General features: G+C 34.6%; 1 protein-coding gene across 2 annotated transcripts in view; it reads right to left on the bottom strand.

Annotated features, from left to right (window-relative positions):
- LOC124410316 (BMP-binding endothelial regulator protein) overlaps nt 1–18,317 on the bottom strand; it is a 50,251-nt gene that overhangs the window by 17,611 nt on the left and 14,323 nt on the right. The window contains exons 1-3 of one of the 2 annotated variants that reach the window (XM_046888578.1): nt 4,162–4,179; nt 3,007–3,132; nt 1,592–1,677 (exon numbers count right to left, since the gene is read on the bottom strand). In XM_046888578.1, the coding sequence (XP_046744534.1) occupies nt 1,592–1,677; nt 3,007–3,082 (162 nt within the window). In that variant the 5' untranslated portion in view covers nt 3,083–3,132; nt 4,162–4,179. Of the gene's footprint in view, nt 1–1,591; nt 1,678–3,006; nt 3,133–4,161; nt 4,180–18,317 lie in introns of those variants that run through there. The other variant, XM_046888577.1, reaches the window with a different exon arrangement.

Below are 18,317 nucleotides of genomic sequence, written 5' to 3'. Positions count from 1 at the left end.
TGTGTATATATATATATATATACAAATTTTCGCGTGGGCGGATGACATTTTTGCCGAGCTTCTATATGTAACCTTTGAGGTCAGTTTTAAGGTCAGGGAATAATTGCCGTTTGCAAATTTACACTTGAAATTAATAAACCGGTGGTGCAAAGTGTACCTACGTAATATATGAGGATCAGAAGTTATAAAAAATGATTGTAGGAGGGAAAGTAAGAAAGAGAGAGAAAAGCGTTTATTCGAAATTTCCTGGGAGAATATTCCCCCGTATAAGGACAACAGAAATTTATTCACAATGTGTATCTATAAGCTCTCGATAAAATGTATAAATACTTAAATTAAAAGAGGTAGAGAGAAAATCGGGACACGTCGATGACGATGACGATGATCGTTAAACGAAAACGAATCACGGTTTTTCGGTCGAATTGAATTACCCAGAAGACAACGCGATCGGCGTCACTTTCTAAATTTGAACGGCTCTCGCGCGCGTTCAATATACCTATAATCACACACGTATACCTACACGGGTACGTATACCATTTACAATACCAATTCTCCTAACGTTCTCTCTTCTTGATATGTATTTTCGAATCTTGTTCGACGACCATTCGCCTCTTTGCCCGCACCACTGACAACGGCTCGTTTAACGTGGTCAAATTTTTTACGGTACGCAGATATATAGCTGCCGCATCTCGGTGTCTGTGTGTGTGTGTGTGTGTGTGTGTGTATGTCTACATACATTTACACACACAACACATGTGTATGCATATACATGGATTTACATACATCGCTAAGTTTTAACGGAAGAAACTCGCGACGACGACGACGACGACGACGAAACGAATGCCTTAAATCGTCATTAGTTCCAAGAACATCTCTCTACGATATGTCTGTAGGTACATGTGTTCTATACGTAAAACCGTGAGAAGATCTGTATTTATATGTCTATACGTATGCGTACGATTTCTCCCACAGTCACCCACAGATGTAGCGATACTGACGATGGACGATCCAATATCGGATTGCTGGGTGGAACGGGGTTGAAGTTCCGAATTTGAAAAGTTTCGAAAGCGCCTGATTCCAAATTATTTCCTGGCGAAAGTTGAAGTGAGGAAATCAAAGTTTGAGGAAACAACTAAGTTTCGAATGATCGGAAACCCGACGGGGCTCAAGGTTTCAAAAGGTTATAAATAAAAAAAAAAAAACGAAAATTTCAATGTACTCTACGATTAAAATTTCAATCGCCTATTGGCACGTCTTAATGTTATCCGAATATTGTTATATTTATGGGAAATTTGATTTTTTTTGTAATATGAACATAGTTTTGAGGAATAATTGAAAAATTTACAAAATTACCAAAATTACGGACACGCGTCGACGAAGGGGTTATATAATAATAATAACAACAATAATATTTGCGTGCATATGCGTGCATTCATGCGGAAACGTAAAAATTGATTGAATGGCCGAAAGAAGAAGAAGAAGAAGAAGAAGAAGTACCCTTAATATATGTTTAACTTGATGAGTGAATATATGCCGTGGTAAGATTCGCGACGGTTAAGTTGCGTGCGTATATCGTTTCAGATTTTCTTACCTTGCAGATGCACGCAAAACATTTTGAATTTGGTATCTTGTCGACCGTGACTTCTTCGCCCTCCACCTCGCAGGTTTGTCGAGTTCCTGTAACCGTATGTAAAAATTAACCGGGAAAGAAACAAATTAAATATGGTAATTATACGGGAAGAATCTTGAAAAAATAAAAAAATTAAAAATTAAAACAATTGAATACCGAATCAAATCGCCGAAAAGAGAGAGAGCGAGAGAGAGAGAGAGTGAGAGAAGAAGGAGAGATAGAATCGCTACAAATTTTTCAAAATTCGTACCTGCATATATCTGTTATGGTATGTATATAATACCATTTATGGAATACAATCACCGCGTGAGGGACGAGAGTAAATGAGAACGTGTGGTTAATTAACATCCATGATTTTCTACATGCAAACGCGCTCGGACTTCTCGTCGAATAATCAGTTTCTCTCTCTGTCTCCCCCTCTCTCTCTCTCTCTCCTATATATAATAAAACTTTGGCGCGTTTGATGTTAGATGAAATCAAAGGTTATCACCGGGGTGCATCCTTGTAATACCTACTAATAGTGCTTATTTTACTATGAATTGATTGAACAAGGAAAGGAATATAATAATAATAATAATAATAATAATAATAATATATAATAATATAATATAATATATAATAATACATATATTCCCTTCCTTGTTAAATTAATTCATAGTAAAATAAGCACTATTAGTAGGTATTACAAGGATGCACCCCGGTGATAACCTTTGATTTCATCTAACATCAAACGCGCCAAAGTTTTATTACAGGCACGTGTATATGTCATGTATGTACGTATATATAGTATGGAAGATTATCGCGTTGGGAATAGGAAAAGAGAGAAAGAGAGAAAAAAAAAAAAAAAAAAAAAGAAAACACCACCGATAAAATCAACAACAAAAAAAGAAAAAAAGCAAAGTCCGAAAGAAGAGGAGAAAAAAAAAAGAAAGAAAAAAAAAACTTACGCTAAACGAGATTATAGCTCTCTAATGGCCCATTGACCAATAAAACATGATGAGAAAATCTCCGAATGACAAACTCTGAACTTTACTTGTGACGAACATCTCTGGAATGAAACACGTTTGCGAATAATTACGTGTAATGAAGAAATACCGGATCCAAAATGGAGAGGAAAAAAAAAATGATTAGGAAAAAAAAAAAAAAAAAACGCTCACTGTTACGTTATTAAAAACAAAAACGAAACAAGAGAGAAGAAAAAAAGGAAAAAAAATCCTAAAGAAAAGACACGCGCAGCCTTTACATATACATACATATATATATATATATATATATATATATTATATATATATATAAAGTATATAGTGTATGCATATATATATATATATATATATATATATATGTATGTTTGTGTGTATACGTATACACAGACGTACCTTTTATACTCTCGGAAACGGCGACCGAGAGCTGGACAGTGGTCAGAACGGCCAACGCCAGAGGTAGCAACTCCATGCCGTGGCTGCAGGGTGGGCCCTTTTTCCTTTTAATTCTCCTCCTTTACCCTGGAACAGATTTTACAACTCATTAGCAGTTTTACGACACCCTCTACTATATTCAAGTTAAACCGTGTCGGGTTTGGAACTCGGTCGTTTCTTTGCCGCGCTCTGCCTTTCAACGTTGCATCTGTCATTGTGTATAATATGCAGTAGTACCTATACATATATACATATATATATATATATATATACAGTAGATCGTAATGGGAGGAAATGGCGTCATAACGCGAGTGTGGAAATTCGATATTTGTTAGAGTCGGTGATGTGATGTGAAAACAAAAAACAAAAAAAAAAAAAAAAAGAAAAGAAAGAGAAGAAAGAAAAATTATAACGTCAGTTCTTTTCTTATTTTTTTATTCACCCAATTTTCCGAAAGCTTTTTGTTATAATATAACGTAATTTTGCGGAGAACGATATTCGTTCTAATACATATGACGGTATAAATTTGTATAATCTTTTTATAAGATTATTAATATTTTTTTTTTCTCTTTGTTTGTTTGATTTCCATTAGACATTTCACCACGGTGATTTGTACAGGAATTTTTTTTATACGGTTGTAATAATTATATTGACAAACAGTTTTGCACGGCGATTTAATAACATTAAGCTTTATAATATACATGTATACGTATTGAAGTATAAATTGCGATATGCGTTTATAATATCATGTATATATATTGTATATTATGTGTCTACGTAAACTGTAATAAAAAATACTCTCGCGGTAGCGCCGTCAATAATTTATCTCCGTAAATAGTAAATGGTGATATTAATTATGAAACCGGATGCGTATCTCTCCCCCCCTCCCCTCTCCCCCCCCCACTCCTCGTATTCTCGTTGAATATTCAATCCTGTCTTCGTCATCTCGCGTATGTATAAAGCGAGAGCCTCTCTATGATATGTCCCGAATGGCAAAACTTTATTACAATACACTGTACATGTGTGCATAAATCTCTATATATGTCTATATATGTATATGTATATGCATTATACATATATGCACGCAGATCCGATGTACAATTTAAACCTCCGAACCGCGGAGCAAGATCATATTGAACTAGAGAAGACTAATAACTGCAGGAATAAAATATAAATCAGGAGGGGTGTGGAAAAGTCGTTTATCGAAAGGTGTGAAAATTTGGCGAAGTCTACTATTTGGCCAATTTGCAAAATAAATCTAATCTTTCTTTAATCTCCTCTTCTCAGAATGTTATTCAAGCTGAGTAAATATGTCTCAATGATTTTTGGATCATCATAAATTATGATCACAAGTTTGTTCTTTTCATAAATGTACACGAGCAATAAATCAATTGATTTTTACTGCTAGATATAATAATATGAAATGAAATTTATTCTACCGATATTTACACATTTTACTTATACCGGTGTACAAGCATTTGGAAAAATGTTTAAATACTCGTAGAAAGGTGAATTCTTTTTTTTTTTCTCATTACGCGTATTTAAAATTGAACAAAATTGATGGAAAAAATTAATCAATCGATTTGGTTTCTGAATTTGTCAAGATTTTTCCCAATTTATTACAGAGACGAAGATATTAATAATGACCCAAAATTGAAATTAGCAAGGTTAACGTATCGATTCGTTAAAAAAAAAAAGAAAAAAATAATGACAACACTAATTTCACCATCAATTTTTTCAAATATGATATATACACGTTTCGTTTGAACCGAAAGCAAAAAATCTCACTGCATGAAGTTGTGAAGTCGGGATATTTTCACAAAAAATCCCTCGTTATATCAACCCTATATACAAACGAACTTCAACTTGAGATAATAAGATCGATTGAAAAGATAGTAATAAAAATAAATAAACTTGTAAATAAAAATCACAAAAATTCTAGTCTGCATCTAAGATCAAGGGACTAAATGTAATTCGCATCAGCCTTATTTTAATCTATTCAAGGCCAAGTTTTTAATACATTATTAAGTGCCGAGCTCGGAGGTCGTTATACAGTCTATATACATATATATATATATATATCGCCAGCCTGGCTGCCACGGCTGAAATCGGCGGCTCCCAGATGTTGCTGATAATGTATAGAATTCGTCTTTAAATTGACTATCGGAGATGGGTGAGCGGGCGTCGAGGGGCGATTTGATATTTTGGTGAAAGAAAAAAAAAAAAAAATGATAATAAACAATGATTCGCGTTTTTACTGTAGCCCTGCAGGTTCGGTAGAGGCCGATTAACGATCGATCTTAAAACCAGCGCGAGTTGCACGACGAGAATTATGGAGATCCAGGGTTTTCATTCCCGAGCCAGCAAGCCTCTCACCCCGACTTACATATCTTATAACGGTTAAGTAATTAAGCCGATTTTGCTGGACCTGCAGACGGCGTGTCGAGGAGATGAAAAACAGGGATTATATATATATATATATATATATCATCGTGCAGCCATGCATGCGGAAGGCACGTCTTGCGCGGTCAACCCTTCGAATTGAAATCGGAAGATTTGTCATTTTACGCATCAGCGAATGAATGCTCACGATGAAATCGCAATAGCAAATCCCTAGAACCCTGGCCATTTCATTATTTCTCCGTGAAATGAAAATCCACTTCAGAATTTTATATGGAATCGTGCTGTTCAGCCCTTTTTTGCGTTTGCAATACGAGAAGTTGTTACGCACTTAGAGATTTATACGTCAAGTCGAAGTCGACTGTGGCGTCCCCTTAAGAGCGTGTGCTGGTAGATTTTAACGGTGTCCTACGTATCTTCAGATATCAAAGTCCACGTATTTTAAACGCAAAAAGGGTTTGAAATTTTTATTTGCATTGCATTTTTATTTGATGCAGAAATAAAGATATGGCGCGAAGTTTTCGTGCTATTTCTTTATTGTTGCATCAAATGAAAATTTTTTACAGTTTTTTTGTTCAGAATTATGTATAGAATGTTAAACTTTTTTTGCGTTCAAATCACGTGGACTTCGATATCTGATGATATGTAGGTAAACGTCGTCACCCCCTTAACCCTATGAGTGGCATATTATTATTATGCTGAATCCACTTTTACAACGAGATAGTATTGCACGATTTTTGGTGTCGCTGATTACGAATCTGAAATCAGATTTTGAAAAGTCAACGCGTCGGAAAAAGATTTCAAATCTCATCGAATACGCTCCAAAAACTTCATTCAGGGTTTTACAGGATCGCTGATTGGATTTGCGATAGTGATGTTTCAAAATCTTATTTCAGACGCGTAATCAGCGAGGCCGAAAAACTTATATCGAAATGAATATTCGATTTGTATGGTTAAAAAAAAGAGACGGGGGGGGGGGGGGGGGGGAGCAAAATACAAAAAAAAATCTTTCCCCGTCAAGTTCACACGCTTATTTCAACCCACGCTAATATGTCTATCCTTCGAATGTTTAACATTGAATTCGTGGAAAATGTTGGATTTATTCGATGTCGCGAGGCGTTGTCGTCATTTTACTGCCTGACCGCGATCGGAGGCGCGACCGATTTACTGAACCAGTGGGCGAAGCTGTAAAAATGTCTGTAAACATCGCGCCGTTTAAAGGTCACGATCCATACAATGTCTATTTCTATAAACGTATATACACGTATAAACGATAGTTAACAAATGTATATATACATATAGACGTATGTAAGCACGTACAAACTGTTGAGAAATTTTTCGGTCACAATCAAACGCACATTCGATGCCGATTTGATTGGGTCCAGCCCTCGGATCATCTCGGATTCATTTCGATATCGTATTAATCAGGATCGATTAGCGGCAGGTTTGCAGAATGAGGTTTGTTGAATTCGGACAAGTGACAGTAAGTAAATCTTGACGTGTAAAAATCGTCGTCACTCGTCGACAAAAAAGGATTTCTTTAAACTTTAGAAAATAATCTACTTGCAGTCCGACGATGCAAAAGTTTCGCAATTCCGAACTTTTAAAAAGTCTTGGGAAATTTCCAATCGTCAGAGAAATATAATCGTTAAAACTTAAAGACGCGTTAACTGGTTATAAAATTTTTTCCATGGACTAATTATAACGCAAGTGTCACATTTTTATGACCGATTTGACGTTATCTGTAATAGACTTGTAATATTTCCAAAGTTATTAGCGCCTCGTTTCGCATCATTAACTGTAAAAGAGGTCTGTTGCGTAAAAAATTATTATTTATGCATTCATTTTTTTTTTTCTTCTCATTTCTGTCAACGTATTGCGTATTTTCTCCCCTTGTCCCTTTACTCCGTATCGTTTTACACGCGATCAGTGTCTAATATATATATATATTTGTTATTCATTCAAATATCGAATAAGTGAAATTTCGCACGCTAAGGCAAAACATATTTTGTCCAGCGAGTGAAGCTGTTTTTTTTTTTTTTGTTGTGTTGTTGTTTTTTTTTACCAGTTTGTTTTTCTAAAAAAACTGATGTATTCGTTAGGCATAAAATTGAAGAAAAGAAAAAAAAAAAAAAAGTCCAGAAAAAAGAAGAAACCACTTGTTTCGCCATATTCGGCGTAGCCGAGCAAACATAATATATAGAATGCCTGAACGAATCTCTTGGGCTTTCTCACGATGGCCGTAGGTATCAATGAAGAGGCTGTTATATATACATACATATATATATATATATATATGTGTGTGTGTATATATATATGCATGCTTAAATCATACGTTATACAGAATGTTATACCAATACTTTCACTTGCTGAAAATTAGTTACAATACATACGTTACACGTAGAGTATAGTATGTACCTATGTAACGCGTTATAAAGTATGTATGAAATCGCATGTGCCTATATAATAGTTGGAATGAGACTCGTGAATTAATTGTCGGCAAGGAATCAGGTTTCGAGTATCGGCCTTTTTGTCATTAGGTTTAGGTAAGAAACAATCGTAGAGAAGGAGTAAGAAAAAAAGAACTTAAAAGAGAGAAGAAGACAGATTCACGGTTAGTAAAAAAAAAAAAAAAAAAAATGTCCCGACAGGTACACTAAAATTTTTTGTTTTTACTTAAACAGTTTTCAATCTGTTTTACTGATTAAAAAAAAAAAAAAGGGTAAAAATAAGAAATTATATTTTGATATGACAATTTAAATATTGATATTATAAAAAATCTGTTTCATATTTACGTAACAGAAATGTTATAAATAATACAAATATAAAGGGAAACTGTTGCGACCATTATGTTTAGTTAGATTTTTTTAACAGTGTAGATAGATGGATGAAGATGTATAAAAAAAAAAAGAAAAAAAAACTTCAATGAAATGGAGTTAAAAATGTGTCCAAGTCCGGTTCAGAATTGCTACTTCGCGTGTGCGAATCGGTAAACGATGAAAATTTCTAAAAAATTAGTAAATCAATGAGATCGATTTTGTTAAATCTGTATTATAATTAGGAATAAGTTAATATTATGTTTATGTTTAGGAAAATTTATAAAATAACAAGATATCTTAGTTGAAAGATACAGAATCGAAATGCGTTGGAATTTTTTTCCTCTATGCACCGCTAGATTGAATAAAATTTTGATTATAGAGATAAGGAAAGAGAAATTTAAGGCATCGCAATTCACGCGCGTCCTATATATATGTGTACCGGATTACATGTTTATACGTATACACGTATATGTATGTATTATTTATAAAGGGTATTCCACACCAACTCGAACAGTGTTAAACCCCGATCATCTGAAAATCATTCTTGTTTTTTTTTTTTCTAACATTCTACTCGGTAAAAAACGTGACGTGAATTTTTTTCAAATTTTTTTATACTATCGTTTTTTTTTTTTTTTTTTATCTTTTTATAAATATTTCAAGTCGATTGCGAATGTCCATTTCTTGAAAACTGAAAAAATCGTCGAAAATCCGTTTGTTCGTAAAAAATGTTTCGTGTCATTCACTGGATCGTTGAGAATTTTTTGATATTTAAAAAAATGCGCACTCGCAATCGACTTGAAATATTTATAAAAAATAAACGGTTTAGTAAGAAAAATTTGAAAAAAATTCAGGTCACGTTTTTAACCGAGTAGAAATGTTAGAAAAAAACATGAAATTATTTTGAGATTGTCGGGGCTTAACACTGCTCGAGTTGGCGTGGAATACCCCATGTACAGCAAGCAACGGTCCACCGTAATTACAATATTCCGCTGAATGAAGAGGTCAAGTTTCTTAATTAATCTAAACGTGGACACACTGGTTGGGTTACCGCTGATATACGGTGGCTGGCTAATTCACCCGGTAGAAAATTTCATCTCGACTCTTGTAGGTATCACGTGTACACATATTTGTATGTATATATATATATACATTCGTATATACTATATATATACTACGTTGCCCAGATTCGAGGAGCATCGATGCACGCGTGTTTAAAACGCACGCATATATACATATATATATATATATATATATATATATATACATAACGAACGAACGAACCATATGGATTTCATCCAACATTTTCTCTACGGATTCTCCGATAGCGAGATAATAACTACGTTGCCCAGATTCGAGGAGCATCGATGCACGCGTGTTTAAAACGCACGCATATATACATATATACATGTATATATACATGTATATATGCGTGCGTTTTAAACACGCGTGCATCGATGCTCCTCGAATCTGGGCAACGTAGTTATTATCTCGCTATCGGAGAATCCGTAGAGAAAATGTTGGATGAAATCCATATGGTTCGTTCCAGTTTTCAATGGAATCCTGCAGGAATCCGGAAAATTGATAGAAATTTGGAACGGATTTGGCTGGATTCGTTGAACTTATTGTAGAAATTTTCAATAGCGATGCCCCAGCAGGAATGCTGAATAATAAGATACCTAACATGCATTAATAAATTTTTTTTTCTGCATTTATAGATCGTTTCGGGGGAGACTAGGAGAGAGGGAGAAACCGACGCAGGGTAAGTCTGATTAGAATTATTGGTATATAGTTGCTTGATAAAACAGGATTTTGGCATGTGGATGGTGAAAGAATAATGAAATAAAGAAGAGGATGGAGATAAAAATAGATAAATAAATAAATAAATAAATTAATATATATAAATAAGTAAAAAAAAAGAGGAAACGAAACGAGAGAAAAAAGCAAAAGTCTCTAAAAGTTATTATTGCGAAAATTACGCCAATTCTTTTCTCACTTTTATTTCGAATAAGTGGAAATTTGAAGAAAATTAAGAGCAAAGAGCGGTTTGCGAGATAGACGATGACGATGAGACTACCTATACTTATTATGTATGTGTGTATGTAATATAAGTATATAAGAAGAGAGGAGAAGGGAACGACGATTATTATCCTCTTCTCCCTGAAGTTGCGGCAATTACGAATGTTACACGAGGAGCCACATCCTTGCTGCGGATTGAATTTCATCTCGGGTCAAAGTTGCGGCCAACATGCCGAGCCACGGAATTATTATACCGTAATATATATATACATATATAATGACAATGTAGGTGGACCGAGTTCGAGGGTATTAACCGTACCCCGAACGATTATCCCGGTAGAAGGAAGAAGCGAGGGAAGAGAAGAGAGATCGGAAAGACGATGAGAGAGCTTGTTTGAGTTGAATCTTGACGTTCAAAGAGCTTCGCGAGATCGGCATTCTGGCAAGAAGCCGATTCTCTTTCCTGATATCTATTTACATTACGTTGCATCGAAAAAAATTATTGGCCACGACGCCACGACGACTGGCAATAATTTATAATATTGTTTATTTAGCGCTGGTGGGTGTTGCTGCATTAATCGCGAATTTTACATTTTGCCTCTTAAACTGTACAATTGTTTTTTTTTTTTTTTTTTTCTCGGGCATATCTGCAACACATATGTCGCGTGTCTTAAGTGGCATAAGGTCGTAAGGCAAAATTTTTGTATTATTAAACATTGGAAGACTCGATGACTACCATTTTTTTTATGGTGGTATCATTTTTTTATGGACTGACGCGATCTCTTGACTAGTAATTCGTGATTTCACTTACCGTTTAGACTCGGATTGTATAAAAGTATGCTTGAATGAAATTTGAATGAGTTTGAAAAGTCAGATTTATCAGCAAAAAAAGAAATAAATTTTTTTTTTTCCAATGGAAATCCCACATGAGATATAAATTGCACACTGTGAGAAAAATTATTTCCCATTAATTATAGACTGGTGAATTGCACATGAAAGTTAACTCTGAGCGCGGTTGAAAAAATTCCATTTCATTTGTTGGGTGAATTTTGTTTAAACTTTCTGAGCTTTAACTAAATCGTAGGATTCAAGTAGGATTCAAACCGATGAAAAGAGAAAAATGACAAAGAAGTAGAAGAGAGTCGGTACGGGGGGTCAGGCTTTGGTTTCGATCTTCGACTTCCAGATGTTGATGTGGAAAAAGCTTCAACAAAAAGTAAAACTATTCATCATACATGTACCAAAGCCAGAACATTGTCGAGGAAAAAAGTTACGAAGATTCCGAAGCGGTCGAAGCTCTTTTTTATTTTTCACCTTTACAGCGATATTTCGATAGTCTTGAAAAGACGGAATTTTTCCCAGGAATAACGGTGAACAGAAATTAGAATCTGACGAATAAATGTCCTCAAAGAATGTCCGGAAGAAGATTTCTTGTTTCTTGTAACCGACGTTTAACTTCGACGTGATCATTTTCTTCCATAAAACAATTCAACGAATTTACTTCGTTAAGATTCTCGATCGTTGTGCCACGCAGGTAGATTGATGCTCGTCTCGTCTAGTTGAAGGATCCTTAAGAACGAAGGATGAGCCTGCGTGAAACGAGGGATAAAAAGCGCCGGTAGTTTGTTTGACTCTTTTGAAAAATAAAGAGAGGAAAAGAGACGAATTTTGGAAAAAATGGACGAGAACGAGAGAATGGTCGGTCAACTTTGCAAAGCACTTGGAATACTGAGGCGCATATATCCACTTCTGCAGATCCAAACAGCGCGTGACGCGCACGCGGACTTTCAAGTCTTACTTGACTCCCATGTATTTGACATACTAATTAATGATATTCATTGCGGGATTTTTTTGCCGCCTTAGGAGTAATAATATTATTATACCGATCTACGAATCTATACGTACCGTATGTATGTATGTACATGTAATACCTATATACGTAAATCCGTAAAGGGCGAAGAAATTAGTGTCGGATAAACCGCGCTGGATTATTGAAATTCAAACCGTTACGCGCGTTTCTCTTTTAAAATGATGATTCTCTTTTCGCAGCGAGATCAAACGATGCTTTAAATTTAAGTAATTAAGTAATTAGTCGGTTCCTCGACGACATCGCGCTGGCTTCCGAATTTATATAACCGTTATTATACATCAGCGGTAATTAGCTGAATCTTTTTTATCTCCACTTTTCACAAATTCCTTTTTCTCCTTAATCTCAGTCTTGTTTTTTTTTTTTTTTCTCTCTGCACTTTTTCTTCTACAACTCTACGTAAGTATACCAGTTAATTAACACTCGATGATGATATTTATTTCACCAATGATTTTTTGAGGAATCGTTTTACCGTAACGTTCACGTCACCTTTGCTTCTTATATTCTCCGAAAGCCGCAAAAATTTTTTCTCAATCATTATTGTATACGGACATACATATATCGGTTAGAAAATTCACAATTCACAGAAGCATGGTGTTTGCCAATTTCTTCCACGTAGTCCTCTATGTTTACAATATAGTATGCGTAGAGAATATAAACGTCGTTATAGGTACCCAGAAATAACGATTTGCACACGGTTGGTTCTTGAAAACCCTTTGCAAAGCCGCTACCCGCGCACTACTTCCGGTCTGATTTATTGTCCGTATTCCATCCATGTTTATTCATGTATAGCGTAGGTATACATATACGCATCAGAATTGGGCTATAATTACACCCAGCGTATACATATATATATATATATATATATACATATATACATACATACAAATATACATATATACAGTCCGTTAATCGCGTCTTCATCACCACCGGGATTTCTCATTGTCAAGATTTAGAATCGTTGTTCGAAGAATGACAGAATGTAGAATGGCCGACGAACAATCGGGCTAATTGTAAAACAGTTTTGCAATCATTATTCTTCCCGTTGCGTTCGTCGCTCGGCGAGGAAAAGGAGAACGAAATTAAGGAAATTGTTTTTTTTATCTCTTCTCTCTTCTCTTTTTCTTCTTTAAATTTTAACACAAACAAACCGTCATCGTGTGGTCGATACCACACAAAGAGACGATAGACGGAAGTGACGCGACCCTGAGATGATATCAGGACACAGCAACGCCATATAGAAGCAACCGCAGCTGCAGCAACTGATGTCTGGAGATTTTTTTTTAAGGAGGTTTATCTTACGATGAACTTTATGAAACCGCGCGAAATATACGTTTGCGCTTAGGATTCGGTCGGTGCGGGAGGGAAAATTCAATCTGAGATTTCGCCGATCAAGTAGTCGGCGTTTTTTCAAGTCTAATAAAAACAATTCAAACCGTAGGACGATGAAGAATAGAAAAATAAAATTACTGAAGAAAATTGTCACGAAGTATTTGAAAATATTTGTTATTATGGGGGTGGAAGCTTCTTCACTGCACAATGAGGTTGTGAATTGGATTTACTCGAAAGATGAAGTTTATCAAATTTTTAGAAACCTCAACGTCGCTGTGTTTTTTTTTTATTTCCAAGTATAGTGTATAGTTTGTATAAAAAAAAAAAAAAAACAATATTTGCCTAGTTTCAGATTTTTTTAACCACGGGATTGATTTTTACTGTCTCCAAAAACACGAATATCCAATTTTCGAATGAATAGCTTCGATCGATTTTTGAAAGTGAGAAAATTCGAATTTAATATTAATTTAAGAAATCAAAATTTATATTTGATCCCATGTTTTGTAACTATCGTGTTTTTGGTTTAGAAGCTAGATGCAAAGCGAGCGATTGAAAACTGAAAAAAATGAATAAAATATAGATTTATATTTTTTTAGATTTTCATTTAAATCCATATATCTGTCACTTTTTAATCACTTCTTTCGTCTATAATTTTTACATCAAAATCTTGCCCACGTCCATCTAGGTCGTAAAATTTTTCCTATTCAACAAGAAATTCATGAGCAAAATTCGAGGCGAAACCATTGCGGCTATTCATTCGAAAATCTGTGTATTGCGGTTTTTCGGAGTAATCAAAGTTAAACCGGTGATCTGAAAGATCTGAAACTCGATGAAAGATGTGTGAGTGTTTTTTTTTTTTTTTAAACACACTTTTCACCACACTGAACGAAAAAAGAAAAGAAACTTAAAAAAAAAAAACCTAAAAAACAAATCTTTGACGGCTGTAATACCTCACGTACCAACACTTGCGTTACATTTAATTATTGTTTAAAAAAAGTGACGCGACTCTAGGCGATAAAATTTTTTTGAGAATTGAGAGAAAGTGGAATGGATGAAACGAAGAAAAAATAAATGAAAGAAGAAGGCAAGAAAAAATAAACCGACCAGCGACGACACGTGAGTCATTTTAGGCACCTTTTATTCATCGCGTAATATTCGTACCGGAAATGCCTCGGTGCGTAATTCGGTTTTTATTTAGAATCTTATAATCTTGAGAGACTAACTCTCCACGCCTGCACGCGCGTGTCAAATAAAGATTTTTATACCAGTGGCGAATCAATTTATTTTTCTTTCTTTCTTTCTTTCTTTCTTTCTTCTTTTTCGTTAATCCTTCTTTTTCTTGCTTCTCGTCGTCGTGACTGGCAACGCAGCTGACTTTTACTAATGGCGAATTACAGAATTCCGCAGTCATCTTCCTAATTACAGTTAAACGCGAGTCTTTATAAATATCTTATTGCATGAATGAGAAAAAATAAAAATACATCTCTTCTCTGTTCATTGATTTATTGACGATTGTTAATCAGTTCTTGAAAGAAACATTTTATACCGATCATATATATTTTCTTTTTCTTTTTGCCTAACTATAGAGAGATGGAATTTGATCGATCAGACGAAATTAACCGACCGATCGCCGATTCGGTCAATTCTGCATAACCAGTCGGTATATATCAATCGCTGATCTCTGATACACTGAAACGAGTTTTGCAAGGCTGCAACGTCACGTTACTGTGACAATTTATTCTTAAATCCCACATAAATTGACCGAGCAGTAGATAAAATAAATAAATAAATAAATACATAGAAATATAAATTACAACTCGAATGTATCAGTGTTTTTTCAATTTTTTTTTTTTTTTTCTCTTCTTAACTCAAGAGTGTATTGTGAAGAAAAAATGCTTAGGTGAAATTGTTGTTCAGGATAAAGATAATCAACATATTTGAAAATTTTTAATTTTTATTTTCTTTCATACGCGAGCAGAGCAATAGCTAATACATAAAATTGTATAAACATTCATCCAATTATTCAGTCACATTGAAATATCAATTGTTAGTTAGTTTGAAGTTAAAATTTTATGTCTAACAATAAGTCGTTTCTAGGTATAAAGTTATCTATATTTAATAATTTTTGAGGTATCACTTCACCTTTTATTTTACGATCTTTCCAATTTTGGATCGATTTTGGGTCATAAAAATCGAAAAATCTCTTGGAAAAAATTCTAGCCATGAAATAGTTTCAACAATAAGCGATAAAATTATTATAACCGCATAAAAAATCGATTATAATAAACTTGCAGAGCTGCGTTATAATTTGCAGCAAAGGTTGAGTGAAGTATCGTTGAATCTGAATTCGAATCAATCGTACCTGGCAATTTCTAACGAAGGGTCAGTTATTTCGAGCAGCTTGTAGTTCGTGTGAAACGGAACGTTTCGTTCTCGGTGGATTTATTGCATAGGTATAACGAGTATGTGTGTGTGTGTGTGTGTGTGTATAATACAGGGAGGTGAACGAATCGGGAATAAAGACGAAAAAAGCATCGGAACAAATAGAGAAGGAGAAGAAATAGCTGATTAACGATCTCGATTCTTGATCTAGGTGTATACAAGTCGAGAATTATTTCAGGTTCACGTGGGTGGCTTGACAGGCGTATCTGCACAACGTTCGCGGTATGTATGTGGCATTCCACGCCAAATCGGCAAGGGTTATCTGACCCCTTGACTTCTTGGATTTGATCCGAGATTTTTTATATTGTTGTTGCAGCTGGAAGCAGCAGAAGTCCATTTTCAAAAAAATATTCTCTCGTGTGAATTTGTTTTACTTATGATTTCCGAAACACCAAAATGTCCGTGGAATCTTGTGTCAGGTATAACATTTTTTAATCCTATCTGGTTTTTTTTTTTTTTAAGGAAAAAGAAACTGAAAACAATTAGAAACAATTGTCAGTCCTTTGTGGATCGCTGCTCGAACATTTTTAAACACAACTCAGAATGTTCAAGAATTTTTTCACAATTTTCCAAACTAATTAAGTACTTCCGATTTTGGGTTTTGGGTTACGTACGAAAATGTTAAAGCAGCAATCCACAAAAGTCTGACCATTGCTTTTAAATTTTTCCAATTTTTTTTTTTTACTTTCGAAAACTGAAAAGAGAGTAGAAGCGAATGCCGACCAGCATTCTGGGTGTGGAATTAAAAAGAAGATTTTCAAGAATTTTTTCAGACCTTAAAATTACGTTTAAAGTTGGTTTTGGACGTTGGTGTTTCGCAAAATCAAAAGTACAAGATATTTAACCGAAAAAATCTGGTGAAAATTAAGGATACTCTTTGTGAGTTGGGACAAAACATTGCATAAAAAATATTGTACAAAATCGAAAATGGTGAGCTACCGACGTCGGTTGAGTTGGCGTAGAATGCCCCGTATATATTAGTACCGACATTCTGCAGCTAGATCTTGCGTCGATCGATGATAATTACACATCTCATATTATGTTACGTGTACCTACGCGCGCGATTTAATACTGCAGCAACAGCAGCAGCAGCAGCCGCCGTCTTTGCAAATTCAATTCAAATCTCCGATCGATTACACTTGACGTAGGAGAAATATGTGCGGCATTTACATCACACGAAGGTATATAAAATAATATACCTATACCATATCCGTGCACGTATAATACAAGCGTCACAAACCGGATCCTTCCGATATTTCACACTCGTCCAGAGTCATAATATGTACAGTGCGAGATTGTAAAAAATGGGGGAAAGAAAAAAAATAAAAAATACCGAGCGATGATCAGGCGTCATCTGATCGTGTTCCAAGGAATCGTTATTCAGTCAAAGGATGAAAAAAATCTCATCATGCGAATAAATAATAAGATATACGTACGAGACAAAAAATTATTCCAATATTCTGGACAAATATATAATTTAAGCGTCGATTCGTTTCAATGACAAGAAAATATGTTATTGTTAAAATTATGTCACGTAGTTTTAGAAAGTTTCGTTACTTTGAAATATTAAACTTGTCAAGTGTTTTTTTTTATTTTTATTTTGTTTATTTTTCAACCACTGTTCAATCGACTAATTACAATTGTCCAGTAAAAAGGTTTTTACTCTTTGCACTTTGGTCATCGACATTTTTTGTCTTAGATCGGATTACAGTTTTCTTCCACGTATTTCGGTCGGCAGATATAATTAAAGGTTAAGGAAAAAATTATCGAAATTAGGTTTTAAAGCTTGGAACGAAAGCTGTCGAGTGGCTCCTCGCTCAACTGACCTTTCGTCATGTCCATCGAACAATAACTCACAGGATACTTTTTAATGATTTATACCATTAATAACGGTAGAGAGATCTCATATTTGCCAAGCTACAGAAGCTCGTTTCGAGTTACAGCGCATTCGGTTATAATATAAAAAATGTGTGTATATATGTGGGGCATTCCAAGCCAATCAGACTTGGGTTTTACCCTTGACTTGTCAGATTTGGCGCACGATTTTTTCCATGATTGTTTTCGCTTTTGAAGGTACTCTGTTTTCTTTTGAATATTCTACAATTTTTTAGAAACCATTTTATCGGTTGACCAAAATTAAAAATTTGACAAAATTCTGAAAAATCTTGCGTCGGATATAAAAATTTTTAAGCTTGGAACCGGAGTTCACCGATTTTTCCTTCTTACTGCTTTTCGAGCTTTTTACGAAAAAGGAAACATTTTTATACGTCACATCGGATTAAAAAATTTTTTTCAAATATTTTCGATTATTATCGTGTCTCTTAAATTCTCTCTTCATTTTTCCAATGCGCATAAAGTAAAGAAAGATTGAAAATAAATAATCGTTTATAATACAT

This window comes from Diprion similis, chromosome 9, assembly GCF_021155765.1.
Source record: "Diprion similis isolate iyDipSimi1 chromosome 9, iyDipSimi1.1, whole genome shotgun sequence".
Taxonomy (NCBI): domain Eukaryota; kingdom Metazoa; phylum Arthropoda; class Insecta; order Hymenoptera; family Diprionidae; genus Diprion; species Diprion similis.
Note: the sequence above shows the minus strand (reverse complement) of the source record. Positions and strands in the feature narration are given on the sequence as shown.